The sequence below is a fragment of the Megalobrama amblycephala genome, linkage group LG4 (genome assembly GCF_018812025.1).
Source record: "Megalobrama amblycephala isolate DHTTF-2021 linkage group LG4, ASM1881202v1, whole genome shotgun sequence".
NCBI classification, from domain to species: domain Eukaryota; kingdom Metazoa; phylum Chordata; class Actinopteri; order Cypriniformes; family Xenocyprididae; genus Megalobrama; species Megalobrama amblycephala.
Window position 1 is genome coordinate 42721895 of NC_063047.1, and position 26336 is coordinate 42748230.

Consider the following 26336-nt stretch of genomic DNA (forward strand, 5'->3'; position numbering starts at 1 on the left):
GTACTTATTGGGTTCATATTGAATTGCAAAATACTTTTGCTGCTTTTGAGGTGGGATAGGGGTAATTAGTTGTAAATTAAATGTAATTACAGAAATTAATTATACATGTAATTACATGCAGGTGTTTTAAAAATATAACTACAATGTAAAAACATGTATGTACACAATACGTACATTGTATCAAATGATTAATTTAAATGTAAGTACATAGCAGTTAAGGCCACAATATAAAGTGGGACCAAAAATCCTTATACTGAACATATTATTGCATTATTATGTCTCGTATTTTTGTGTTATCGTCAGCTCTAGCTTCCTCGCACCCTATAAATCAATGTGGATATCTGTCTGCTAAGTTACTACTGTAACTTTACAACAGATAATAATGATGTCCTTTAGGTATACAGTATTTTGAGTGACAGCAGTAATGGGATGCTACTGCTAACATTTTCCAGCAGTTTAATGCTTAGGTAAGTTAATAAAGACAAAACTACATCAGCCTATTTACAGATGAATCCGACCTGCACTTGAAGCCCTGAACAGGAGTGTTTCCAACAGCGAACTATGGTCGCAAGTTCCGTCGTTACCAGTAGAGTTCAATGGGACTTACGACCATAGTTGGCTAACGATGCTTTCGGGAAACCCCAGGTTAGTAATGTTGCTATATTTCGCTGCTTTTTCTCTCTCTGCTCCACCGTTTCCTCTCCATCCTTGACTCACATCAATTACTCCGTTCAAAACCGTTTGGCAGAGGTGAGCTGAATCATAGCATTGCTAGTTAAAACCGATTCAGGATTTATTATCGAATACCATTTTCGGAAATTATCGGAATTATAAGTAATCCAAATTCCCAATGACTAGTCTGGGCCTAAGAGCCTACATCAATAATAAGGTATGTAGGAACCGCAGAGAACAGACAATTCCAGAGCAGGGAGAGAATTTCCTCCACTTGTTTTCACTCGTTATTGGGTGCTTCTCATTTTTTTATTTGTGCATCCTTGTTTCCTTTCCTTGCTTTGTACATCCACCTCCCTTAGGAAGCGAGGGAAGCATGCAAGAAAAGGAAACGAGGATTAAGGAATCGAATGAAGTCATATTTGTAAATTGGAATATTCTTGTTCACTCATCACTCGAAATGTCATCAGCTGCACTCAAGGGATCTGCTTTTATGTTATTGAGGTTTTAGTTAATTAAAGGGGATGTCTAATGCATGCATTATGACTTATTTACACTGTTAAAGAGTTGGATTCTCATGCTTAAGATGGCCAAAGTTTCAAAAAACGAGTATTTCTGTGCCAAATACACTCCTTAAGGGTTTGTATAAGTTTCTGAACATTTTTTTAGAGTATGGCCCTGTATGATGTCATAAAGGGCAGAATTCCTTATATGGACTCTTCTCCCGGAAGAAACAGCCAGGGGTGCGTTTCCCAAAGCGAACTATGGTCGCAAGTTCCGTCATTACCAATAGAGTTCAATGGGACTTACGACCATGGTTCACCAACGATGCTTTTGGGAAACTCACCCCAGAGCGAGAGTAAGAGCTGCCCATCAACATGCTTTGTTTGGGTTATGGAAGTCTTCGGCAGCGCTGCACAGGACTTGCTAGAGAAACAAAGAAATCAACAATGTCACCAAAGAAGTATGCTTTTGGTTGTGAGGGAAAGATAACCTTCAGCTTCCCAAAGAACGCAGCGTTTAGGGAATAGAGGATGCAGTATGTTTTTCTGGGCAGCAACTGAGTCGTGAAAGTGTGTTTGTTTGTTCCTGGCATTTCGGTGACGAATATTTTATAAACAAGGCGCTGGATTTGCAGATCGTTTAAAACTGAAATATGGAGCGGTCACAGCAGTAAAAGATCCTGGTCATGAGTCAGAACCACAGGCGGTAAGTAAAACTGCATCAAATGACTGTGTTTTGTTGGCACATAAGTGCATATAATGTAAACAACACGAGCGTAGAGTGAATCAAAAGGGATAATGTGATGATGACTCTTTAGCTCCGCCCACACCACGCCTCCAGGAGCTCGACTGTTTTTGGAAAGTAGCGGTACAGCTGTATCTGTCTTTTATAAATCTGATAAAACTAAAGACTCTTCGGAGATATGAAGGATGTACTACTCTATTGGTACTCGATTTAACATGAGATTAGCAAAAAACTGTGTGTGATGTAGGAATTCATAATAAATGTTGCCCTGTTGAAATATATGGTTTATTAAAATTATTGTGACATACTGAAGGGGGAGGATAATTTATAAATGCGTCTAATGTTTAAACGTAAAAGACTTCTATAAAGGATGCTCCAGTGTTTCCTCGCTTCCTCGATTCTCAGCTCCTCACAGTGCTATTAGACAACTGATACATCCTTCATCACGGCAGACGTTGATCAGTTTCCGGGTCACAGGCTCGAGGCCGGAGGAGCGAGGAAACGAGGATGCAAAATTACTGATCCATATCTCACACAGCAGAGAACGCTGGATTATATATAGATTATCAGAACAGGCCAACAGAAGGTCATTTGATCTTGAACATTGTCAGTTATGTTATGTTGCACAATACTCAATGCAAGAGAGAACTGTCCATTTTTGTTCTTGTTCTGGCATTTACACATACACTCCCATAGTACTGTTCCATTTTTTGTATTCATACAGTTTATTTCCTCATAAAAAGCTGAGGGTTTTCAGACTACAAGAAAATAAACTCCACAACTCTAAAAAGAGCTGGATTAGTCCACAGGTTAACATGCTCAGCAAGGCCAAGACATTAAATCAGTGCTTATCCATCCATGGGATGCGTCTCCCTCCGGGCCAGCACGGGTGAAACCTCCCCTACATCAGGTAAAATTAGAGCCATTACGTCAGACTTGAAATGTGATTGCTTGTGGTTTCCAGACAGAATGCTGCTTCCGTCCTCAAACTGGCTTTGCTCTGGAAACAATCAGGGAGGCTTCCAGGAAATAATTGGCACTCGCTGTAGAATTAACTTTCTCTTTTTGAGAAGGGTTGACCGTGATTACATTGAAAGCCAGCAGACAGCGCCACAGTCTCAATGTGACCTGCTTGGACGCTTAGTTTGGAAAAGGTGAAAAACAGTTCAAAAGTGATTGAGTTCATTTCAAAGCAAACAATTGGAGTTGTCAAATGGCCAATTGCTCATTGACACATCTAGAGGGGTGATGTAGGATGTCACTTTTAACCACAGTGACGTGATAATGTATTTGATTCTCTGTAATTTTCATTTGAAATGTAGTATTGCACAAAGGGAATCTGAGTAAGGGCAACTTGCAATGCTGTAATGTTTACTTCGTTCTTGAAGATTTATTTAAAGTTAATGTCTGGTCCTTAATGCCAATGGCTGACACTGACTGGCACTTTGTATAATTTGATATGAGACTTGCGTGCCTCTGCAGAGGATTCATTGCCCATTCTTCTTTGCATTACTGCGGTACCAGTGACATTGATCGGTAAGTCTTCGGACATGAGCTGTTTAGAGAGGATACTGGCACATCCTCACCAAAGGACCATCAGACCACTTCAATTCTGATTATTTTTAGCCAGATACATATTTTTCTGCACTTAAAAAAACCATATAATATCAGTGCATTTAAGTTTACGGACATTTCCTTCAATCAATCCAATGCATAAATTCAAAATACGGGTAAAACACCCATGAAAAACCAGTACGGATAATTCTTTCATATTAACACAGTACATTGGGTTGTATTTTTATGGACTTTTCTTAGAGAGTTTGCTTTGGATCATGCTTTAACATCATTAACAGATGGACTTAACATACAATAAAATTCATGCTTTCCCTCAACAATAGCAAATCAGGTACTGAGGCAGCAGTTTTTGAAAACAAATAAAGGTAAAACTTTATTTCGATAGTCCACTTTAGACATTCTACTAACTTTTAGCAATTTTGCAACCCTAACCTAACAGTCTACTAATACTTGACTAATAGTCTAATGAGAGTTTTAATTGACTTGTAGGTGCAATGTTACTTATAGTCAAAATAATGTCTAAAGGGGACCATCAAAATAAAGTGTAACCTGATAAAATACTGGAATCATAATAAATGCTTAATGACTTTTGGTTGCATTAAAAGTTTTCTTGCATTCTTCCACTGATGTGTTCTTCGATGATCAACATTTTCAAGCTTCATGAAAATGAAAAGTTCATTATAAAAGTACTCCATATGACCGGACATGTTTGATGCACAAGAACAAACCATCATTGGTCTTTGTACGTCAAGCACCGGTGTGGTTTTGAAATGTTGAATAAGTAGACTTTCAAAAGATGGAACAAAAATCTTGAGGGAATTACATGAGAGTGAGTAAATGATAAAAATGCTTTTAATCCATCAAATATTCAATTATTTTTGTTTAGTATGTTTATGTTATACATAATTAAGACACCAGTTACTGGAATGTATTTATGCTGCTTCTAAAAAAGCCTCTGTGAACACATCTCTCACAAGAATCTTAATGAATTTGTGATTTGTTCTGTTGAAATTTTGTCATTATTGAAAGCAGATGGCTGAAGAAGGTAAATGCAACAATAGTTGCATTTCATTTTTCCCAAATGTTTCTTCCTCAAAAGTACTGATGAAACCATTATAGAATCATTAAATCCCTCCTGATGCCTCCCCTAACCATTACATCGTCATGTTTCACTGCAAGCACGACATTCTTATAGTGGGAAGAGCTGTATTCCCCTCCAAAAGTTCCACTTATTTTTATTGAATATTGTCTCAGATATTTGGGGATCATGTTGCTGTGTTTTAGTAAATGTCAGATACTTGGTTGTTCTGGTTCTTCTAGTTCCTCCATTAAGTCCAGTTTTGCACAGTCATGACAACTGAGATTAGCTGATGATGGAGAGACCCACAGTTCTCTGGAAGTTTTTCTGGGATATTTTCAGACTTCATGATGAGGTGCAACTGTCCACTCGGAGACATTTTGGCAGGTTGGCCACTCCTGTGAATGTCCATTACCACTCCATTTGTAGATAATGGCTCACACTGTGCCATGATTCAGTCCAAAAACCTGAAGAATTTCTCCCTAATGTAAGGTTGGATATTGTATGTGCAATACAATCTCATCAGGACTGGTTGCTATCAGCCAAAAATGTGTTCACTCACCGAAATTCATGGATTTATTGGCCAAAAAAGAAAACAACCAAATACATACAGTCTAAATCTGGAAACCAGCCACAGACAGGAAGAGATCATGTGCCCACCATATAAAACGACAGTTCACTTTATTTAAAGTGTCATTATTGTAAATTAAGTCAATGGTGCCACAATTTAAGACCAGAGCTGTAAAACTGCACACTGTGCTCTTCGTTGGAACACAAAAGAAGATATTTAGAAAGTCAATGGAGTCCACACAACACTGACTTCCATTTTATGGAAAGAAAGAAGATGATACATTTTTCAAAATACACAGAACAAAGAAAATCAATGGTTTGAGGATGAGTAAATGGCTTTCTATTTTGGGTGATCTATGCAGTTAAGCTGTCAGTGAAAATATCTCAGCAGCAGAAGCCATTTCTTTAATACATGTAATAGTTTCTTGTTTTCTGACCCAAATTTGTTATTCTCCATCGAAATGAATAATATTTTATATGTAAAACACTTGACTCTAGTAATTCCCGTCTGAAGATTTCCCGTGTGGAAGGAAACACTCTAAATAGAAACTTCTCTGTAACTGAGATTTGTGTTTATTCATTTATTTAAATGAACTAAATGACTAGGATATGTAAATGTCTAAATATCTTACATACTGTATGTAAAATATGTAAATGTCTCTCTTAATATTACTGCCTCCAGCTGCTCTTTTCCTCCTGTGACGGTTTCACTTTAGTTAATCGAATTACTCTCTTCTGCAGCACGCATGCCATCCAAATACTACATTTCTAGTTAAAAGAAGCAGCAGAAATTCTCAGATTTACAGTTTCTTTTTAGTTAAATTGGAACCTCTGGCTTTTAATTCCCTTTGAATTCAATGCTGTGACTCTTGTCAAAACTTGAGCGTTAGGCGGTATGACGGAAGAAATGTGTTGCCATCCCTCTCAATCTCTCTCAGTGCAAAAAAAAAATCAGCTATAAAGCACGTCGTCTCTGATGGATGGTCTTTCCTGTCCCTCACTGAATGCCTTTTAAAGGAAACGCTGAGGTCAGAAGGAGTCTCCGAGCCTCTTTTCTCAGATTGGCATGTCAATATCTATTAGTCTCTGTGGCGGCACTGAATGTGGCCGTCCGGATGCAGATCTCTGAGGAGCCCGAAGAGAAAGGCATGCTGGGAAAGGCGTGTCAGCTGAAAGAGCATCTACCCGTGAAGGCCATTCTCAGACGAAGAGATTTTCAGGTTTTATAAAACTGCTTACAGTAAAAAAAAAAACATTATTAACAAAAATGTTACCAAGGAAACTTTGCCATTGTTTGATGTTAAGTCAAACAAAACAACCCTTTCCCTAATTTCCCAAAAGCAAATATCATCAGAAATTATGTTCCATTCTGCACAAATAAAATTTGCCTGAATGTTGTTTGTTATATCATTACTGGCACTCTGCCGCTAATGACTAATTTCCACAAACTGTTTCCATGGATGCATATGGCCAAAGCTGCATAAATATCACTAATATGAGGCATAACGTTTGATGAGCATTATCATCATGAGTAAAATTGTGATCGAAAGCATCTGTAGCCCTTCAGGCCGCATCAGATCTGAGTCACGTCTCCTGCCATTGGGTTTGAAGTTGGTAAAGAGCTGCATCTACATATCAAAGCATCTGCTGAAGTGATGTGGAGGACATGAACCCCTCGAGAGAAAAACTGCATGATGAGGGTCAAACAGAGGCCTGAGACAGAACCACAAATGGAGAATATGTAGTAAATAATGTTTTTAGAACTTAATGGAAATAATTAGCAGACACTTTTATCTAAGTTTGGCTGTTGCATGGGAATCAAACCCATAACATTGGGATTGCTACTGCATATCAGAGGGGAAAATTAGCAACAAATAATGGCTTCAATTGGGTCTTTTCCTCACACAAAGCTAATGCTCAGTGTAAACACTCTTCAGACTAGGAATATAGCATGCATATTATATTATTCCACATTTTTGCTCAAAAGTTGGTGTGAAAACCAACATGTGCATGATGTTTTTAATCAGGGGATTTCAAACATGTTGATGCCAGGTCTTCCAATTGTGATGCTCATACGTTAAATGTTTAATAATGTGTTAAATAAATTGCAATTATTTAATACAAAGGTACTAAAGCCAATATGCACAGTATAAACTTGAGGAGAAAAAACAAAAAAACAAAAACTAATATATCTATACAGCATTTTTCACAATAAATACAAATCCAAAGAAGATTTACAGCGAATACTGCCATAGAAAACCCAGTGAGCAAGCTTAAGATGACAGACACAACACAAGCACAACGTTTTCTTGCAGATTTGTTGTTACAAATCTGTTGCAAATCTTGCAGATTTGTTGTTACACATGTTGAAATAAACCTCTGGTCATCACACTCGCCTCAAACATTCTTTTGTTGCCTACAGAAAATAAAGGAAGACCACAACAAATCACTGCAGAGCTTTTCTGAAAAATGTAATCCACGGCTGTCCTTCGGCCTGTGGAGAAGATTGTGTTCTTGCTGAAAATAAGTGCACTATCTCCCCCTTTCTTTGAGCTTTACCAAACCATTCAGTGAATAAAAGCACAGACCTAGAAAATGTTTTAATGCAGCAGGCTACTGGTTTCAGTAACTCATCTAGCTACACCAAAATGACACTACATTTACTCCTTTTTAACGATTTAAATAGGTTTAAACAGGCCACTAATTGTTGATACATGAAACAACAAGAATGGGATGCGTTTCCCATGCAACGTCATAATTTGCAGCTTAACCACTGTATGATGCATCGTTGTAGAAACTAACTAGCAAGTCATGACTGTTTCCCAAACATGGTTGCATCTCCGATGTTTGTCATAAATACAAATTTTAGATGGCACAGGCTGATAGGTCCTTAATCTTCTTGCAATCACATCATTCTCCATAGGACACAGCTGATTGGTTCCTGCTGTATCAGCAGCCAATGAGCTCACTGCTCAACCTTCAATATTTGGTCAGTGTTTGCTGTAGCAGCTCCAGCGCTTTCAGAAACCCTCCACCTTCCCCAGCTCCACCTGTATAGATCTGCTACAGGTAATTCATGAATGCTATATTGTACAGCAGCAGCAAGTGATTGTACACCTCAGGGACCAGCCAAAAACAATCATACTAGTCAAAAGGATAAAATATATACTTAAAAAAAAAAAAAAAAACGTTTTTTAATTGAAATTGCAAGTCCGAATTGCGAGAAATAAACTCGCAATTCTGAGAAAAAAGACAGCTCATAATTTTGACTTCATAACTCACAATTCTGAGTTTATTTCTCACAAAAAAATGTGAATTTAAACACTCAATTCAATGGAAGCTTGTTTCCGCCACTGAATAAAAAAAAGGTATAATTGCGACTTTTTATCTTGCAATTCTGACTTTTTTTCTCTCACTTGCAATTCCGAGTTATAAAGTCAAAATTACAAAATAAACTCCCAATTCTGACTTTTTTTTCTCAGAATTCTGACATTATATCTTGCAATTCTGACTTTATTTCAATTGCAAGTGAATATCTCTCAATTCTGAGAAAAAAAAGGTCAGAATTGCAAGATGTAAACTCCTGTAAGTTCCTGTGTTTATTTCCTGTCTTCCTTTCCTAGTGTGTGACTTAGGATACGTTTACATGACAACAACGTAGTAAAAACAGATTTTTTTTCCTTTGCATTTTTCACATACAAACAATAACATTGTCAGAACCATCCCCGTTCACACAGACGCCCAAAACACTGTTGTCGAGTAAATGAACAGCCAAAATGCATAAGTTTTCCATTTGTAGTTGAAAATGGTGTTATGTAAACGGCCCCTAGTTTCCTAGTTGTCTGTTACCCTACAGCAACCTATGCTTATTTAGTTCCTTGTCTGTTCTAATTTCAGTTTTAAGTGGTTGTTCTGTTCCTGCATCTTGATCTCTCTAGAGTGTTTGTTAATTTATTGCTGCAACTACAGTAGATCCTGCTCAAACACATCCTCAATGCAAACACACCGTGACAATTATAAGAACATTCCACGTAAAACTACAACATCATAATTGTTAGTTTAAGGCCAGTGGGTTGTGAGTTGTGTACAACAGCCAAGGTGTCTTTCCACACGAAGCATCTGTCTTTATTTTCAGAAAGTGAAATGGTTTTCCGGGGGTAGTGTAGTGCTGGGATTAGCGCTGACACACAACACTGATGAGTTAATAAAGATGGAGTGTTTTATGTTCATCAGAAGAACTGCTGGGCCACAACACACATCTAATGTAAGTGAGTGTGACAGCTGCAAATGGTCATGAAAGCAGTTGTGTAGGCTTAGGCTATAAATTAATTTCATTTCCCTTTAAACGTCAGGCTTTCTGAGAAATGTGATATATGGAGCGCAAGCGTGACTATTTTTTTCCATTCATTTTCTCCATAGGGATAAAAAAAAAAAAAAAAAACTTCAGTAAAGAGCACCAAACCAACCAACTCCAAGATGAACCACATCCTGCATTCACACAGGGCGTTGGCGTCGATGTTTAAAGCTTGGTGCAATTGGCTAGCATCTGAGCAAGGGTATTTGCATAATGCAATCTGATTTGCTGACGCCTGCATTGGCGCTTGAAATTTTTTCAACTTCTGCCACGAGCAACACCATTGACATGACACAATGGAACCCAATGCATGACGTCACCCATTCAAAGTAAATGAGAAGAGTTAACACCGACGCCCTGTGTGTACCGATCCTAAACATTTGTGTGTACAATAACTAGTGTGAACTGATCATGAAAGTATACGTAAATTTAATTACATTTTTGTTGCATATATTACATATAATATATATGTTCTTGTAGCTAGAACATCAGAACATCAGCATTTACAGTGACTCGATTATGTCACTTCATGGGAATAACGGTGGCTGCTGAGCTGTTTTACCATGATTTCCATTTTTATGGTAACCGAAACAACAATTACATACATTTGCGGCTTCTGCAGAAACATATAAATGCATATAACAAACAAACCCGTATTTCTTCTTTCAAAGGTTACTGTTAAAAATCTACTTCTGTATAGAGAAAATGAATGGGATTTTTACATCTAGACCCTGACGGTTGCACTCAATTAAAATAAAGCTTACACCACAAAGGCAAAAACTCACCTGAAAGTCATCTGAAAGACTTGTCCCAGGATCACCTGTTGGCTTTTATTATTGTACCCACGGAGCATCTCGCCGAAGAGCGTGTCGTTGAAGCGTGAGTCTTGTCTCGCACACTTGGGTCCTTCACAGTGATCGGCCAGAAGAAGACAAGAGCGTCCGTCAGCTGCTAGCTTGTATTCCTGCACACACCTGAGTGACCACAGATATACACAAACACACAGTGACAGTGTTGAGAGTTCATTCAGCCAATAAAACTGCAGTAAACTGAATATATGATATTGTCTTTCACTTTTGATCAATTTGTGGTGAATAAAAGTATTAATTACACTATCCTCTGGATGGACGTACACTATATCTATGTATGTGCTTGGATTAATATGCATGCACTTGTATTTTGTCTCACCCGCAGAACATAAGCACATTGCTGGAAGTGGGGTCATCAGGAAGAGGAACCAGCTGCTGAAGACACAACTGCTCGCAGCCTCCATTGAACCCGTCCGTACAGTCTGTACCCAGCGAGTAGTCATAGCAACCTGAACCATCCTTCATGGGCCTCAATCCTTCTGGGCACTAAAATGATTTGAGATGAGAGAGATGGACACAGAAATCAACATCTACGTGCTGGTCTGGACTTTCTGTTACCAGGTAACAATACAAACTCTTGAGACAGCGTGTATTCCCAGTGGGACATTATTATGTGATGAACAAAGCAGTTTCTCAGGAAGGAAAGGGTGTTAATTAGGGTTGCCAAGGCAGCACCATAGAATTCAGGGAAAAAGCCACAGCCTCGGTAAGACACCCATTAAACATACATGTCAAACTGACCAGCCCACATATTCAGAGGCAAGAGGGAGTCAAATTGGATTGTTATACTTTCTAAAGAAAATGTGCATGGTGCTTACAAAAGTAGAGGATGCTTGTGTCACAGCGGGGCAGGAAGAGGAGACGAGGATCTAATGTGCAGCTTTACTTTTATTAAGAAAAATAGCAAAGAATATAACTAGAACATATCCGGGGAAGAAGGCAAAATGCGACAGCTTTTTCCAAAAAAATGCAAAAATAATATTCATCCAGGGAGTGAAGAAACAGAGGGCATTGAATACAAAGGTAAATTAAAGCTGCAAGCAGCGTTTAGAGGTCCATCACACCCGGTGGCCTTGGGGAAACAGTGAACAGTGGGCGACATGCATTTAAGCGGGTAAATATAGAAGAATTATGGCAAAGTCATTTTGACGTGCCACACTTCCTGCTGCCAACAGGTGGCGCTTTGACTTTAACTGAATATTGCCATTAAGATGTCTTCAGGTCAGGACTATTATCAAACATGTGAAGTTTGGGGCAGATCGGACACTGTATGCCTGAGTTACAACAACTTCCTGTTTCGTGGCATAAATCGCATACATTAGCGTGTTTCTAGCATGTCTGGTACTTCATGGCATATTCAAATGTGTTTCTGGGAGTGCATTACAGTGTAAAGCATGCAATTTCCTGTTGCCAGCAGGTGGCGCTATCGAGTCATTCTTCCACACGTTATTCTGAAACCCATATCAGGCCACCTCTGACGTGTGTGCAAAGTTTCATGTGTTTTTGAGCATGTTTAGGCCCTCAAAAATGTGATTCATTATAGAGAAGAAGAATAATAAGAAGAAACGGTAACCATCAGTGCTCGTGCCCTAACAAGGAACTCACAGGTGATGATAATTAATTACTATTGAAACAAACTAGGATTGGAGACCAAGGCGACTAAACACAGGAAATAAGAACATACAAACTAAGGCTTCGTTTAACTCCACTTTTAGACATAGGCTGCATCCGAAGTCACATACTTCCCTACTAGATAGTAGGTTAAACACAGTATGTGACCATAGAAGTATGTTCAAATTCACAGTACATAAAAGAGTAGGCAAAAAGTACCCGGATATGTTGACGCCGATAGCCTAGTGGGCAGCATGCCGACATATGGAGCTGTTGCGCTTTGAGTGACCCGAGTTTGAGTCCCGATTACCAGACCTTTCCTGATCCCATCCCCCTCTCTGTCCCACTTTGCTTCCTGTCTGCTAAGTGTCCTATCATAATAAAGGCAAAAATGCCAAAGTAAAAAAAAAAAAAAAAAGTACTCAGATGGCCTACTACAGGGATGGGTAACTTCGGTCTTGGAGGGCCATGCACTGTCCTGCAGAGTTTAGCTCCAACCCTAATCAAGCACACCTGAACAAGCTAATCAAGGTCTTCAGGACTGTTAGAAAGGTATAGGCAGGTGAGGTTTTTATCAGGGTTGGAGTTAAACTCTGCAGGACAGTGGCCCTCCAGGACCGAAGTTACACATCCTTGACCTACTACTTCCGACGAGATTCTGAAGTGTGAATACGATTTTAAGCGCTAATCAAGCACATCGCAAGGGTTCTACCAATAGTGGGCACTTATGCAATATAAGCAAAGTTTTACATCCAAGTGAATGAGATGGGGAAAGTTAGCGAGGGAAGGGCATAAAAAAAAGTGGACTTAGAGCAGGGGTCTCAAACTCAAATTGGCTGGGGGCCATTGCTGTGATTGACACCTCATAGGAGGGCCATTTTAACATTCAAGCACAAGAAAATGCAAATTTTCTGAAAATTTACTTTCCTTTGAATTATTTCTCATTTACTTTCATAACTACAATATTTTTGCCATACTTAAAAAATGTAAACAGCAGTGTCTCTATCATTGTTATATAGAGTATTAGTTTTTAACAGTTAGTGCAAATATTTTCCCTTACTTTATTTTAGCTCAAATAACATCAAAATCTTGCACTGAACAACACTGTAGTGAACAAATGCAAACCCTGAATACATTTGTACACTATTCTACTTCTTGCCAGACACCCGTCAGCGCTTCTGCTCACACAGCTGAGCCACATTTGCCCAAGATGCTGTTTGAGCATCGGTAACGATTATTGGTACCATCGGACGCGTTTTGGTGGTTTAAATTGACGCTCGCAACTTGCGCGAATGCTTTTACTGTAATTTAGGCAAGTGCACTCATAATAGAATCAGTCGAAATTTATAAATCCAATTTCGGAATGGTGCACAAACAGTGTGGAATGACTTACACACAAAGTTGAACATTTGGAATTTGCGAAAAGTTCTTTTTCCGTTTTTCACTAAGGGGTAAAAAGAAGTTTGAAATACCAGTAGACTGTTAGCGAAAATCCCTGATGCAGCTGAGAGCGGCGTTTCAATGAATATGTAAATATGTGTCAAGACACTTTCCTCTTTATTTACAAAATAACAAAATTGACAGCGGTGAGAAAACAGCAGTTAAGAAAGCATCTGATCATAGCGATGTTGATTTGTTTGCACCAGCTCTGCAATTCGACATTCCGGTCAGGTCACATTTATTTATATAATAAATTGCTTTAAAGAAGCAGCTTTACAGCATTAAACATGACAAAACAGTGTCAGTGTCGCTTTCAATTAGAATCACCTTTTCAGTTTCTACTATAAAGCAGCTCTTCAGAGTGTTCATGTTTTCATTCGCGTCTGACCTCGACGGCCTGAACAGAAGAAATGAACTGGAAAAGATTTACACCTCAAAGAAGGCGGAGCCTCAGAGCCACACCCAACTATTACGTAATCGCCACCGACCAATGGTAGTTTGAAGGTGTTCCCCAGCTAGCGCAAACTTTTCTAGTAACAAACTTTGTTTTGGCCTGATTTTGTTCGAAACTATCTCACAGTTCATTCTTGAAGTATATCGTGGCCTTAAAGCACAATAAGGTGTAGAGGACTGTGAGTGTGTCTTCTAAGGCTATCACAGGTAAGGTAGCACTCTTTTATAATCAGTTTCTGTTTTATCTAAATCTTGATGTTAAATCTTTGCTTGAGGGCTCCCATACTGAAGAATCTTCAGTGAGAGTGTTTTTGGTACTGATGCACAGAAAGATAGTCAATGAAAGAGATATTTGAATAAGATGACAGTCAACATCGGCCAGAGGCGCTCGACAAACTTCACATTCATTACATATGTATCTCGTATCTGTCCTGCGGGAGCTGTGAATGTGCTCGAAGATAACATATGATGGAGTCTATCTGTTGATGATGACATTATACAGGCGTGCTGCTTTGAACTCAGCATTAATGTCTGCATGTTTTATATGAATATACTTACATATGTAGCAAACACAAATCTGATCCACTGAAATGGCAATTGTTGTCTGGCAGTGTTTCCGTCGTAATTTATTATCTAGAAGTGCTACAGACCTTCATGAGTGGATGAAAAACCATGAAAGGAAGGATCTGTGGTGTTGCTCAGGCCGGTGAATCTCATGAATAAAATTACACCCCTGAATCACAAGAAAAAAATAAACAAGAAAATGAATGAATGAATGAATGAATATTGCACTATGAAAATTAAGTCTATTGTGTATAACCGTTAAGATTCTATTTATTTTGTATTACAGTAAAGAGAGTTTGTTGGGAATGAGCTTCATTCAAATTACAAATAATTGCATTCATATTTATAGACCATAAGACGCTCTCGGGTCAGATGTGATAGCGAAGGACAGATATTTCATTCTGCACACAGGGTCGGTCCCAGAGAGTCAGCAGAGACTGTGAACCGTAAGACCAAAGGCCTTAGATTGGATGAATTCAAAGAAAGCAACAACAACATCAAGTGAGAAATAAGAGAGCAGCGCTTCAAAGCACACCAGGAAAATAAGTGGGAGATTTATTTATTTATTTTTAAGAGTGGGTGTGGGGGGATTTTTGTAGTGTTTTCATGCATAAGTTATACCGCATACTGGAACTGGGTCGGCAGGGCGAGTGCACTAAATCATATAACATACAACATATGATAATATAGGCTGAGATTCTCTTCATATTGACCTGCGACAGGATCAAAGGACAACATCAGTCCTGCGTCTGCAGTATAATATTCATGACAGTGCTGTTTATGGATGCTTCGGTCTTTCTACTCAACATATGCTGGCACCTCTAACATTCTCCCAGAAGCACTGGGTGTTCGAAGCACCAAACTCATGACATTTCATTATATATAGCAAAGCCAAAAACCTGCTGTCATTCAGGTTATACATGTGTTCTTTCACCAAAACTCCAGCATATTCTCTAAATTTAGTTATTTTAACAACCATGCCCTCAATATGGTAGACATTTTGTAATAAGTACTTACATTAATACAATTATCTAGATGAGAGGTTTTCCTGAAAGTAAATTTCTTTTACACTATAAAGAAATTGCCAGGATTTTTCCACATTTAACGTTGCTTTTACATTGAAATACTGCAAGATAGCAAGAAAACAAACCATATCACACTGCTGAATGGCAAAGGCTTTGAACCATACTCAATGCAATAGTATTACATGGAGAAAATGAACTAATGTTTGACTCTGCATTCCATATACACTGTATTGCATGTCATACACATCACTCATAACACCGTGATGAAAAGCGGCGTGGTTGCAATCTTTATAATATGATTTTTTAAAAATAAATTAGCAACAAATTTAACATAAGAATGCAAATTAATCAACAAACCAAAAAGCAAAATAAAACAACAAATAATGCACCGCTATTTTGATCAGTGTTCTTATTTATGTGATTAGTGGACTTTCTTTATATGCAGCTGACTCTGGAGAAAATAAGCTTAGAAATTATATTAGCAGTTAACTCCTTGCAATATATTTTCTTATTTGAAATCTTATAAAAATATATTTAATTGACTGCAATTAGCTATGCATTTGTGAAATAAACTCCTGTATAGACTCCTGTTTTCAGTAATTTACTGTTAAATAAATGCAGACTTGGTCATTCTCTAAGTCATAAAATAGCTTATAGCTTAATAATAGCCTTTGAAAATAACATACATGCATGCATGCATGTATTAATTAATTCACACATTCCAATTTGCCACTTGTGAAAAAAGTGCATCACTAAATAATCAGTGTAAGCGAAGACTGAGTCATTTGAGAAGTTTCAGCACATTTCTAAAGTGCTAATGTAAAATGCTCAACGGTCGCCCATAAAGACGAGCGGTCGTGATCTCTATCAGAACAGAAGGCAGAGAGAAACCTCCGTGGCACAATCTGCCGCCTCTGTGTTTACTCTCATTAGTCAATCTAATCACCTCCAGGTTTTTAATCAGACACTGTGCAATTTAAGCGGCTGCCTTCATCTTAATGAATGCGTGTCCCTCATTATTAAGCTTTGGAATTACATGCATGACCTAATAAAGCTGTTCTGGAGTGATGTTTGACCTGCGGTTTAAGAGTGGCAGACACACTTACAGACAGTATCTGGCAAAATATGTACGCAGATCTCTTTTATAATATTCTTCTGCACTATTGCTTCCAAAAGAAGCTTCTTAAACAACGGAAATTGCATAAATAATTAGTTCACCCCAAATGATGAAATGTCATTTAATCATCTTTACATGCCAATCAAAACTAGAAACTTAAACTGACACGCTTCTGCAAACATTAAAGGCAATTAATGTGAAAACCTGACAACGAGAGAGAATCAGATTGACACAAAAGATTGTGTGGAGGAGAATGACTCTTAAAGCTGTTTTGTTATTTTGTCCCCATTGGCTCCTCGCCTCAGATAGGAGATGATATCTGCTGCACATAATACTGTGGCTCACGCATTCATTAATCTATTAAAGGAGCGGAAATTGAAATGGCAGCCTTTTGTGCAATATCTCATATTGTGCACATCTCTGCCGATTGTGAACACTGCGGTGTGAGTTTAGACCTCTTTTCAATGGTTTAATGTGCAGCCGACATGCCAATTTCTTCAGATCTCAACTTGACCTTATCAGATGGTGCCAACATGGGGAAAAAAAGAGGAATTTATGATCTAGAGAATGACTGCAGGATATCATTAAGGATGCTAACAACTGGGTGTGTGCTTTTCCTGAACAACACTTTTAGGGCCCTGTCAAATCTGTTTTTTGGTTTTGTTTTGTTTATTCATTCATTGTGTTTAATTGTTTTCTGGATTGTTTGGATTCTGGAACAGTTTTGGTTAATGGTTTGATTTCATTTTAATAATTTATGCAATTTTATTTAATCATTTATGCATTTCATGCATCCATGTTTTCTGGATTTTCTGGATTCTGGAACAGTTTTTTTTTTTTTTTTTTCTGGATTGGAAGGGATCGAATGAATTTTTAATGGTTTAATTTCATTTTAATAATTTATGCAATTTTATTTAATAATTTATGCATTTTATGCATCCATGTTTTCTGGATTCTGGAACAGTTTTTTTTTTTTTTTTTTCCCTTTTCTTTTTTTTTCTGGATTGGAAGGGATTGAATGAATTTTTAATGGTTTAATTTCATTTTAATAATTTATGCAATTTTATTTAATAATTTATGCATTTTATGCATCCATGTTTTCTGGATTCTGGAACAGTTTTTTTTTTTTTTTTTTTCCTTTTCTTTTTTTTCTGGATTGGAAGGGATTGAATGAATTTTTAATGGTTTAATCGCATTTTAATAATTTATGCATTTCATGCATCCATGTTTTCTAGATTTTCTGGATTCTGGAACAGTTTTTTTTTTCTTTCTTTTTTTTCTAGATTGGAAGGGATCGAATTAAATTTTTAATGGTTTAATTTCATTTTAATAATTTATGCAATTTTATTTAATAATTTATGCATTTTATGCATCCATGTTTTCTGGATTCTGGAACAGTTTTTTTTTTTTTTTTCCTTTTCTTTTTTTTCTGGATTGGAAGGGATTGAATGAATTTTTAATGGTTTAATTGCATTTTAATAATTTATGCATTTCATGCATCCATGTTTTCTAGATTTTCTGGATTCTGGAACAGTTTTTTTCTTTTCTTTTTTTCTGGATTGGAAGGGATCGAATGAATTTTTAATGGTTTAATTTCATTTGAATTATTTATGCATTTTTACAATGAGACCATATGAACCCCCCCTCAGAAATTTGTTTTGTAAGTTTAATGTCAAAACTAGATCAAATCAAATCAAATGAAGGCATAGAACATAAACAATTCAATTAATCTTTCAAATGTAATCCAATTAAAATTGAACAATTCCAGTTTTCTTTGGCAAACAAAGTACTGCACAGGAGAGGTTGAACAAATTAAAACATGGAAGAAAATGTGTGAAATGACTTTTAAAATAAAGTTTTAATCATTTTATTATTGTTTTGTGAAGTGCATTCTACTGCGCAGTAGTAATATATTTCTGTCACAGTTTCTTCAGGTTAATCTAAACTTTTATTTTGGAGGGTTGAATGGAACAGTGTTGAGTTTCTGTGTGTATCTAACAATAGTTTTATCTTTCTGTCGAATAGTTTGAGGCAATCACAAAAGTTCACAAGGAGTTAATTTCTCCACAGCGTTAAGTTGAAAGTCTGCAATGTGGGCGTCAAAAACATCATTATCTATGTTGTGAAAAGAGATTGAAACAAAAGATTTTCTCTTCATCAAACTGAATAAAATATAGTGTTTCCATAATTCTATGAATCATTTTTGAATTTATGTTTTTTACTTGTAATTTAAATGGCACCCCTTCCCCCCAAAAAAGTAAAATAAATAAATAAATACATACGCATACTGTACATACACGCATACATACATACATACATCCATAACAGCTACTTTGAATGGAGAAGGACATTTCTTGTGTCTTTCCCAAGGGATTTTTGGTCAAAACTAGCCAGACAAAATCTGATGTGATCGGAGACACAAATGTGGAACTGAAATAATCCAACATGCATCTGCACAATTACAGTTTTTTACAATTGCTAACAGTTGTTTACCAATACTTAAAGTATTTTTTTTTCTAAACTCTTAACACAGCAACACGCATACATCACACAATTAGCCAAATAGTTCATTTTCTTCCCAAAACCATATTTTGTTAAATACAAACATTTCAAAACACTAAAAACCTTTTTCAACACATACTAACTCTATCAAAACACAGCAAACCTGATTCAAAATCGAGTCGTTCTGTCAAAACACTAGCACTAGTTTTCTTTCCAACATGAACTTATAGTCAATCAAAGCGCAATGACTGTCAAAACACTAACATGAAGGCATTACGAAAACTGCATTACTGTCATCTTTCAGTTCTCCCTGCAGAAAATATGAAATCCATTGCTTTTATAATTCAGTTTCCTTTTACTGCAGTTAAAGTAGAAATAGGCATTCTACATTTTTGGTTGAGTGTTGAATGTGTGCATTCTTGGCAACATACTATCAAAAAGTGAATAAGTCTTTACTTTATAGAATGTACAGTAGAAAAAAAGAGGAAAGTAACAGAATTGCTCAGGGCAGCCACTGGTCACATGGGTCTCCTCTGCAGAACTTCAGTTGACCCTCTGTTGAAATCTCTTTCTGAGGGTGTGTGGTGTTGATGTTGCCCATAGAGGGTGGGATGGTGTCCTTTTGGTAGTTAGTGCCCTACGCAGAGCACATATTCTGCATATATGGAACAGTGGTAGTGGAATCGTTGTAGTAAAAGCTTTACATGAAGCTTTTCCTGAAATTGCTGCCATTGATCAACAACAAATCCAACATACATGGCCTTTGGTTATTATGGAAGCTTTTTTTCTGCCACAGAATAAAGGGTAATTGTGACTTTTTATCTCACAATTCTATTTTTTTTTTCTACTTCTTGCAGTTGTGAGTTTACACCTCACTATTCTGATTTTGTTTGTCTTTTCTTTTTCTTTTTTTCTTCTTCTTAGAATTATGAGATATAAACTAGGAATTGAGAGAAAAAAAGTCAGAATTGTGAGATAAAAAGTCACAATTACCTTTTTTATTTTCTATTTCATGGCAGAAACCGCAGAAACATAAAAATGCACACATTCTTCCTCCTCTCCCATACCTCTTCTTCTCCCTTGTCCTGATCCAACTATTCTTCTCCTTCACCCAGACATTATTTTCTCTCTCTGCTCCTCTCAATATTTCAGTGATCTGCTAATTAAAAATGCTTATCAATTGTTTCAGTATTTGTTTTGTATATTCTTTTCCAAAACTTTTGAGCTGCTGTTGTTGCAAAAGTAGGTTTTAGTGGTTTGGAAAATTAGGTCTTGTGTGAAAATAAAATTTAAGCCTTTTAGAAACGTGTTAATTGACTGCATTTTGTGTGAAAACGACATGAATTGTGTTAATGGTATGGCCACAACAGGTGTCGTGCTAATTGTGTTTAGAGTTTCGATGTTAAATGTGACTGCAGAAAGTATGTTAGCAACTGAAAACTGAAACTGTACAAAAACAATCACTGCACAAATCTGTTATTTTGTGATGTCTGTGGTGCTGAAGACATTCCCAGCATGCATCACAGCATGAATAAATCATGCAAATTACGGCTTAATGTTTTACTGTGTTATTTAGGTGTTGTTGTTCTTTTCAGTCTTGAGTTATGCCATGCTTTGTTCATATTTTTGTCTTGGTGGCCTATTAATAAAATGATGGTGAGATGACAGATGTTTTCTTCTGCAGCTGGTGTCTGAGGGTCAGACTATCATTTAAAGCATGTATCATGTTGCTGTTCCTTATAAAGTGAACTGTTGAGTAACCCGAATGACATGCTAAAGGTGATTGTTACTCTAATTTGGTGGTTGATAGGGAAAATATATGATATGCAAAAATTCACAGTCCGTCTACAAAAAAAAAAAAAAAGAAGTCCTTCAGAATAATGATTGCACAAGTGCGTTGCTCTCTGTCGCCTCATTATTTTCTGCTCTCATTGTTCTTCATCTCGTTTCACTTTTCTTCCACGTCCACTCCTTCTGTTCTGCTCATAATTCAGCCGTCTCTCTGTGTCGCCCGTCCCATCACCTCATCCCTCTCCGGCGTTCTTGTTTTTCCGCCCTTCAAAGGTTTGGAACCATCTTCTCTCTCTATGCTAATGGCACAGGAGGGAGCCATCGCCACAGTATAATGGTTTGGACACACCTGGCTTGAACTCCAGGGAGGAAATTCAAATGACGAACACACAAGCTGTTTCATTTGCAGTCGAGATAAAGACACATGAAAGAATACATGCCTTCAAAAACTAAACAGAACTGACATATGGAAGAAAAAGGTCCCTACGTGTGAATAAATGTGTCTTCTTAATGCTTTACAAAGGAATTGTATTAAAATAAAAACAAGCATGGACTTTTAACACATAAAACACGACACACACACACAAAACCCCAAGGGTCTAATAAAGGGGGAAATGCCTCAGGCTGAAAGACTTTAGCATGATATTTACAGTATTTTCCTGTAGTAGCCATACTCTACAGTTAATTACAGTTACAAGAGAAGTTACAGTGTGTGACGTCACACTATTGTTGAACTGTTGAACTATTCAAAGAAACTTACTGTCGCATTACATGAGACTGAGCAGGAGAACCTGGTACAGTTTGAGAAAATGGCCACAAAATAAAACATGTCCAAAAAAGTTTACTCTGCTCACCAAGGCTGCATCTATCTGATCAAACATAAAACAGTAATATTGTGAAATATTATTACAAACTAGATTTGTACATTTCCTGAAAAAAATAGTTAGTGGCGCTTGCTGTGCGCAACTACATGGTGCTAAGCAAGATGCTAACATGATTAGCATGTTGCTAGCATGATTAGCATGTTGTAAACATGATGCTAAGCAAGATGCTAACATGGTGCTAATACGATTATTAGCTAATTGTTACCATAATGCTAGCATTAGCTAGCAAAATGCTAATCATGTTAGCATAATGCTAAGCAAGATGTTAACATGATTAGCATGGTGCTGGCATGATGCTAACGCAATTAACATGTTGTTAACATAATGATAATATTATTAACATTTTGCACGTCTAGCACGATGCCAATATGATTAACATGATGTTAACAGGATTAGCATTTTGCTAGCATTAAGTATAACATGATTAGCATTATTAAAAACTAGATTTGTACATTTTCTGAAAAAAAAAATTAGTGGTGCTTGCCATGCGCAACTACACTGCCTTGAGTCAAAACGGCATGGTTAGCAAGTGGCATATTGCATTTGATTAGCATATTGTTAACATGATGCTAAGCAAGATATTAACATGATTAGCACTTTGCTAGCATGATTAGCATTTTGTTAACATGATGCTCAGCAAAACGCCAACATGATTAGCATGTTTGTAACATGATGATAATATGATTATTAGCTAATTGTTACCATCATGCTAGCATCAGCTAGCAACATGATAATCATATTATCATTATGTTAAACAAGATGTTAACATGATTAGCACGTGGCTAGCATGATGCTAACATGATTACATATTGTTAACATAATGCTAACATTATGCTAAGCAAGATATTAACATGATTAGCTCATTGCTAGCACGATTAGCATGTTGTTAAGATGATGCTAATCAAAATGCTAACATGATTAGCATATTTTTAACATGAAATATGACGCTAGCATTAGCTAAAATGCTAATCATATTATAATTTGCTAAGCATAATGTTAACATGATTAGCATATTGTTAACATGAATGTAACATGATGCTAAGCAAAACGCTAACATGATTAGCATTTTGCTAGTTGATGTTATCATTATGCTAATATGATTAGCTGATGCTAGCATTATGGTAACACAATTAATATGTTGTTAGCATTATGTTAACATGATTAGCATGTTGCTAATATGTTCTATTTGGCATTTTTTTTTTTACAATGTTTTAACCTTTAGCTAACTGTTATTAGCATGTAGGTATTCACTGCTAACATGACTAGCATGTTGGAAGTACTGTTTGTTAGCATGAGTCAAACAAGCTAACCGCCATGTCTTTACAATGTTCTGATGCAGAGATATAAGTCTTGCTAAACGGTTGCCTGGGTACTCTGTTTGGTTGCTAGGGAGTGACTTGGCAGCCGGCAGTTGGTCATTATAAATGATATAAAGCAACCCCCATGCTTGCTATGACATTCAGATTTGAAGATATCCTGTTTGGGTTTGGGTTGCTAGGGTGCTCGACAATGGTTGCTAGGGTGTGGCTAGGAAGTGACGAAGATTATTTGTGATTGGCTGTTAGCTGCCTGAGTGAAATGAAGTTTCTATGACACTTCTATCTAAAGATATCTCTTTTGATTTCTTTGAATGTGACTCTATGTAGCTTGTTACTAGGGTACTCTAAATGGTTGCTAGGGCATGGTTTAATAGCCTCACAATGATCCTGAGAAACTGACTGGTTCCCTGAGTAAAATGAGCCCACCCCCTTGTCTCTATGACAATGTGGTGCATAGTTACGTTAAACACAAAACTCAAAGAATCCTGAAAATAAATATCACAGTTTCCACAAAAATATTATTATTATTATGTTAAAAACAGTTTTTGCTGCTTAATAAGTATTATTAATAATTGAGCACCGATAATCATTCTGTCACGGGTGGCTGTGGCGGTAAATCACATGATGCAGAAGTAGAACCAGAGCTTTAATAATCAATCCAACAAGGAACACGCAGGAGAATCGCAGGAATAAACTACAACTTAAGTGAGAACTGAGGGCTTAAATACAGCGGGAGTGATCAACAGAAAGAGAAACAGGTGCGTAACATAATCAGTAACCAAGGAAACGAACATGGGAAACTAACTAGCTGAAGTTAGGAAGGTAAAAGGCTTTCGGTTCAGTGAATTGAGAAACTGAACATGATTCACAGGATGAACAAATCTCTCGTTTGCACTTTGAAGTGTTGGAGGAATCACAGAAAGAGGCTGAGAAGACTATTTTTCATCTGTGCAGTCAACAAGGGGAAAAAAGACATTGTTGGTGATTGGAGAGAGGGCACTTTCCTGGTAGAACATTTTAATAAGATCACCCACTGGCAAGAGCTCGGCCTTCACAACTCAGCGTGGAATAAACTCAGACAATCTTATTAGTTGTTCTTCATGTATATTTCATTCCGAGAGGTCCTCGCTGAAAACTTTCCTTACAAAATAAAAAATGTATTTCACCGTTCAAATTATGTTTTCAGAGCAGTTTGCACTTGTAGAAAATTGTCAAAAAATGCCAGAAGCTACACAGAAAGTGTGTTTCTGGATCTGGGCTGCAGACGCCCACTCCTGGAGAACGCTCAACTAGATTATCAAACATGAGGTGAGGAGCATGAATCATCATCATCATTCACAACCCGCTCTGCTCCAGAGGATGGAAATCAACAGCTTTTATGCATGCTGCATTTCTATATTAATATGTTTCGTGTTTTGACATGTCATCACCAGTGTTGGGGGTAACCTATTACAAGTAACTCGACTTACGTAATCAGAGTAAAGTAACACATTACTTTTTCCAATTCTTCAATTTACAACAAATATCTAAGTTACTTTTTCAAATAAGTAACACAAGTTAATTTTCCACATTTCTTGATTGACAGCTCTCCTGTCTGTGTGAACATGATGGGTTTTTTTTGTTCTAGACTAAATGTGAACATGCATTTACTCATCTCACGAAACATTCAGTATTCCTCAAAATGAATAAAAACAGTGAAATGCAATCTCAGAATTGTATGCAAACCTGTAATAATTAACTATATTAAATGACACAAATATACTTTATGTATAGACAATAAATACACGATTGAGACGATGAATGCATGTATTGCCTCTGAATTTGCGTCTGAATAGCGCTGGCTCCGTGGGTGTGGCCGCATTAGCGGATAATGAGCTGAATCACGGACTTCTGACATGGCTCTCTTTTCATACAGATTACATAAACACAGAAGGTTTGTTTTTGATTTGACTTACATGTTTTAAAACCTGACATCTTAACGTTTTTTTAGACATAAGTGTAATTTTTCTGTGATTAGTATTCACTAAATTACAGTTCATTTTCTGAGAACCATCAGATTGGACTTCGTTCAGAGGGAGAGGAGAAATCACGCATCATGTTAGTTTTCTTTATTTTACAAAAAGCACAACAATTTGTTTTTACTCTGAGTGTACACAAATAAAAGAAGATATTCTATAGTTTCAATTGATATATTACTTATGTCTCTATGACAAAAAATGACGGAGTATTTTGCTGCAATGTGAAAAAAAACCCTGCAAAACGCGCCGGCGCGTTTTCAGACCTCAGAGAGTTAATCTCACTTCATTAACCAATTTGTTTGAGCTGCGCCCTCTACTGTACAGGCATATATATGCCTTTCTTTCAGCATGAGGCTTATTCGTTTCACTTTTGGTGTGAAAGGGCCTTAACATTTGTCAAAAATAGAACTTTTTTGTTGTTATTAAAGAGGGGTGTCACACACAGTTTCTGCCAATCTCATGTTAATCTTAAGTACATATAGAGTAAAAATGCATCCTTCATATCTCCAAAAAGTTTTTAGTTTGATCATATTTATAACAGATAGATACGCTGAACCGAGTCTTTCCGAAAAAAGCAGATCACCTGGAGACGTTCCTGCCGTCAGTGCCGTGGTACAAAGTATTTATTTTTATTTATTTTTACAAACAAACATACATGCAAAAACAAACTTTATCCACTGTTCACTTGACGCTGGGTTCTTTGGGAAGCTGAAAAAGGTAATCTTTCCCTCACAACCACAAACACACTCCTTCGGTGACAGGAGCATTTTGGAGGCTGTGTCCTCCGGAGGTCGCATTTACTTCATCAAGGATGTCTTATTCAAGAAAAGTAACCATAATAGAATTGACTGATATTCATTGTGAGGTGTAAAATACTGTAATTTCTTACTTTGCAATCTAACGGTTATTTTTCTTGAATGAGACCGATGATGTATGCAGCCTTCCGAAACCAGAAGTAGTGGATTTGCCACAGAAATACTCTGTCATTCGTCCAACTCGTGTTTTGAAACTTTGGCCATGTTTAGCATGAGAATGCAACTCTTTAACAGTGTAAATAAGTCAAAATAATAATGCAAAATAATGTAATGCATTACTTTTCATAACAAGTAACTAAGTGAGGCAATATTGTAATGCTTTACTTTTAAATGTAAGTTTCCCCAACACTGGTAATCACAACGACGAACTGACCTTTGGTTCAAAATGTGAAAAAGTAAAACCACTAATCTTTGTAAGTCTGTCACTTTTG

At 37.0% G+C, this 26336-nt stretch overlaps 1 protein-coding gene across 1 annotated transcript in view; it reads right to left on the reverse strand.

Moving 5' to 3' along the window:
- The window catches only part of LOC125267649 (astrotactin-2-like), a 458853-nt gene that overhangs the window by 110478 nt on the left and 322039 nt on the right, over positions 1-26336 (reverse strand). Inside the window, exons 12-13 of the mRNA XM_048189494.1 lie at positions 10686-10852; positions 10283-10471 (exon numbers count right to left, since the gene is read on the reverse strand). Of these exons, the coding sequence (XP_048045451.1) occupies positions 10283-10471; positions 10686-10852 (356 nt within the window). The remainder of the gene's footprint in view (positions 1-10282; positions 10472-10685; positions 10853-26336) is intronic.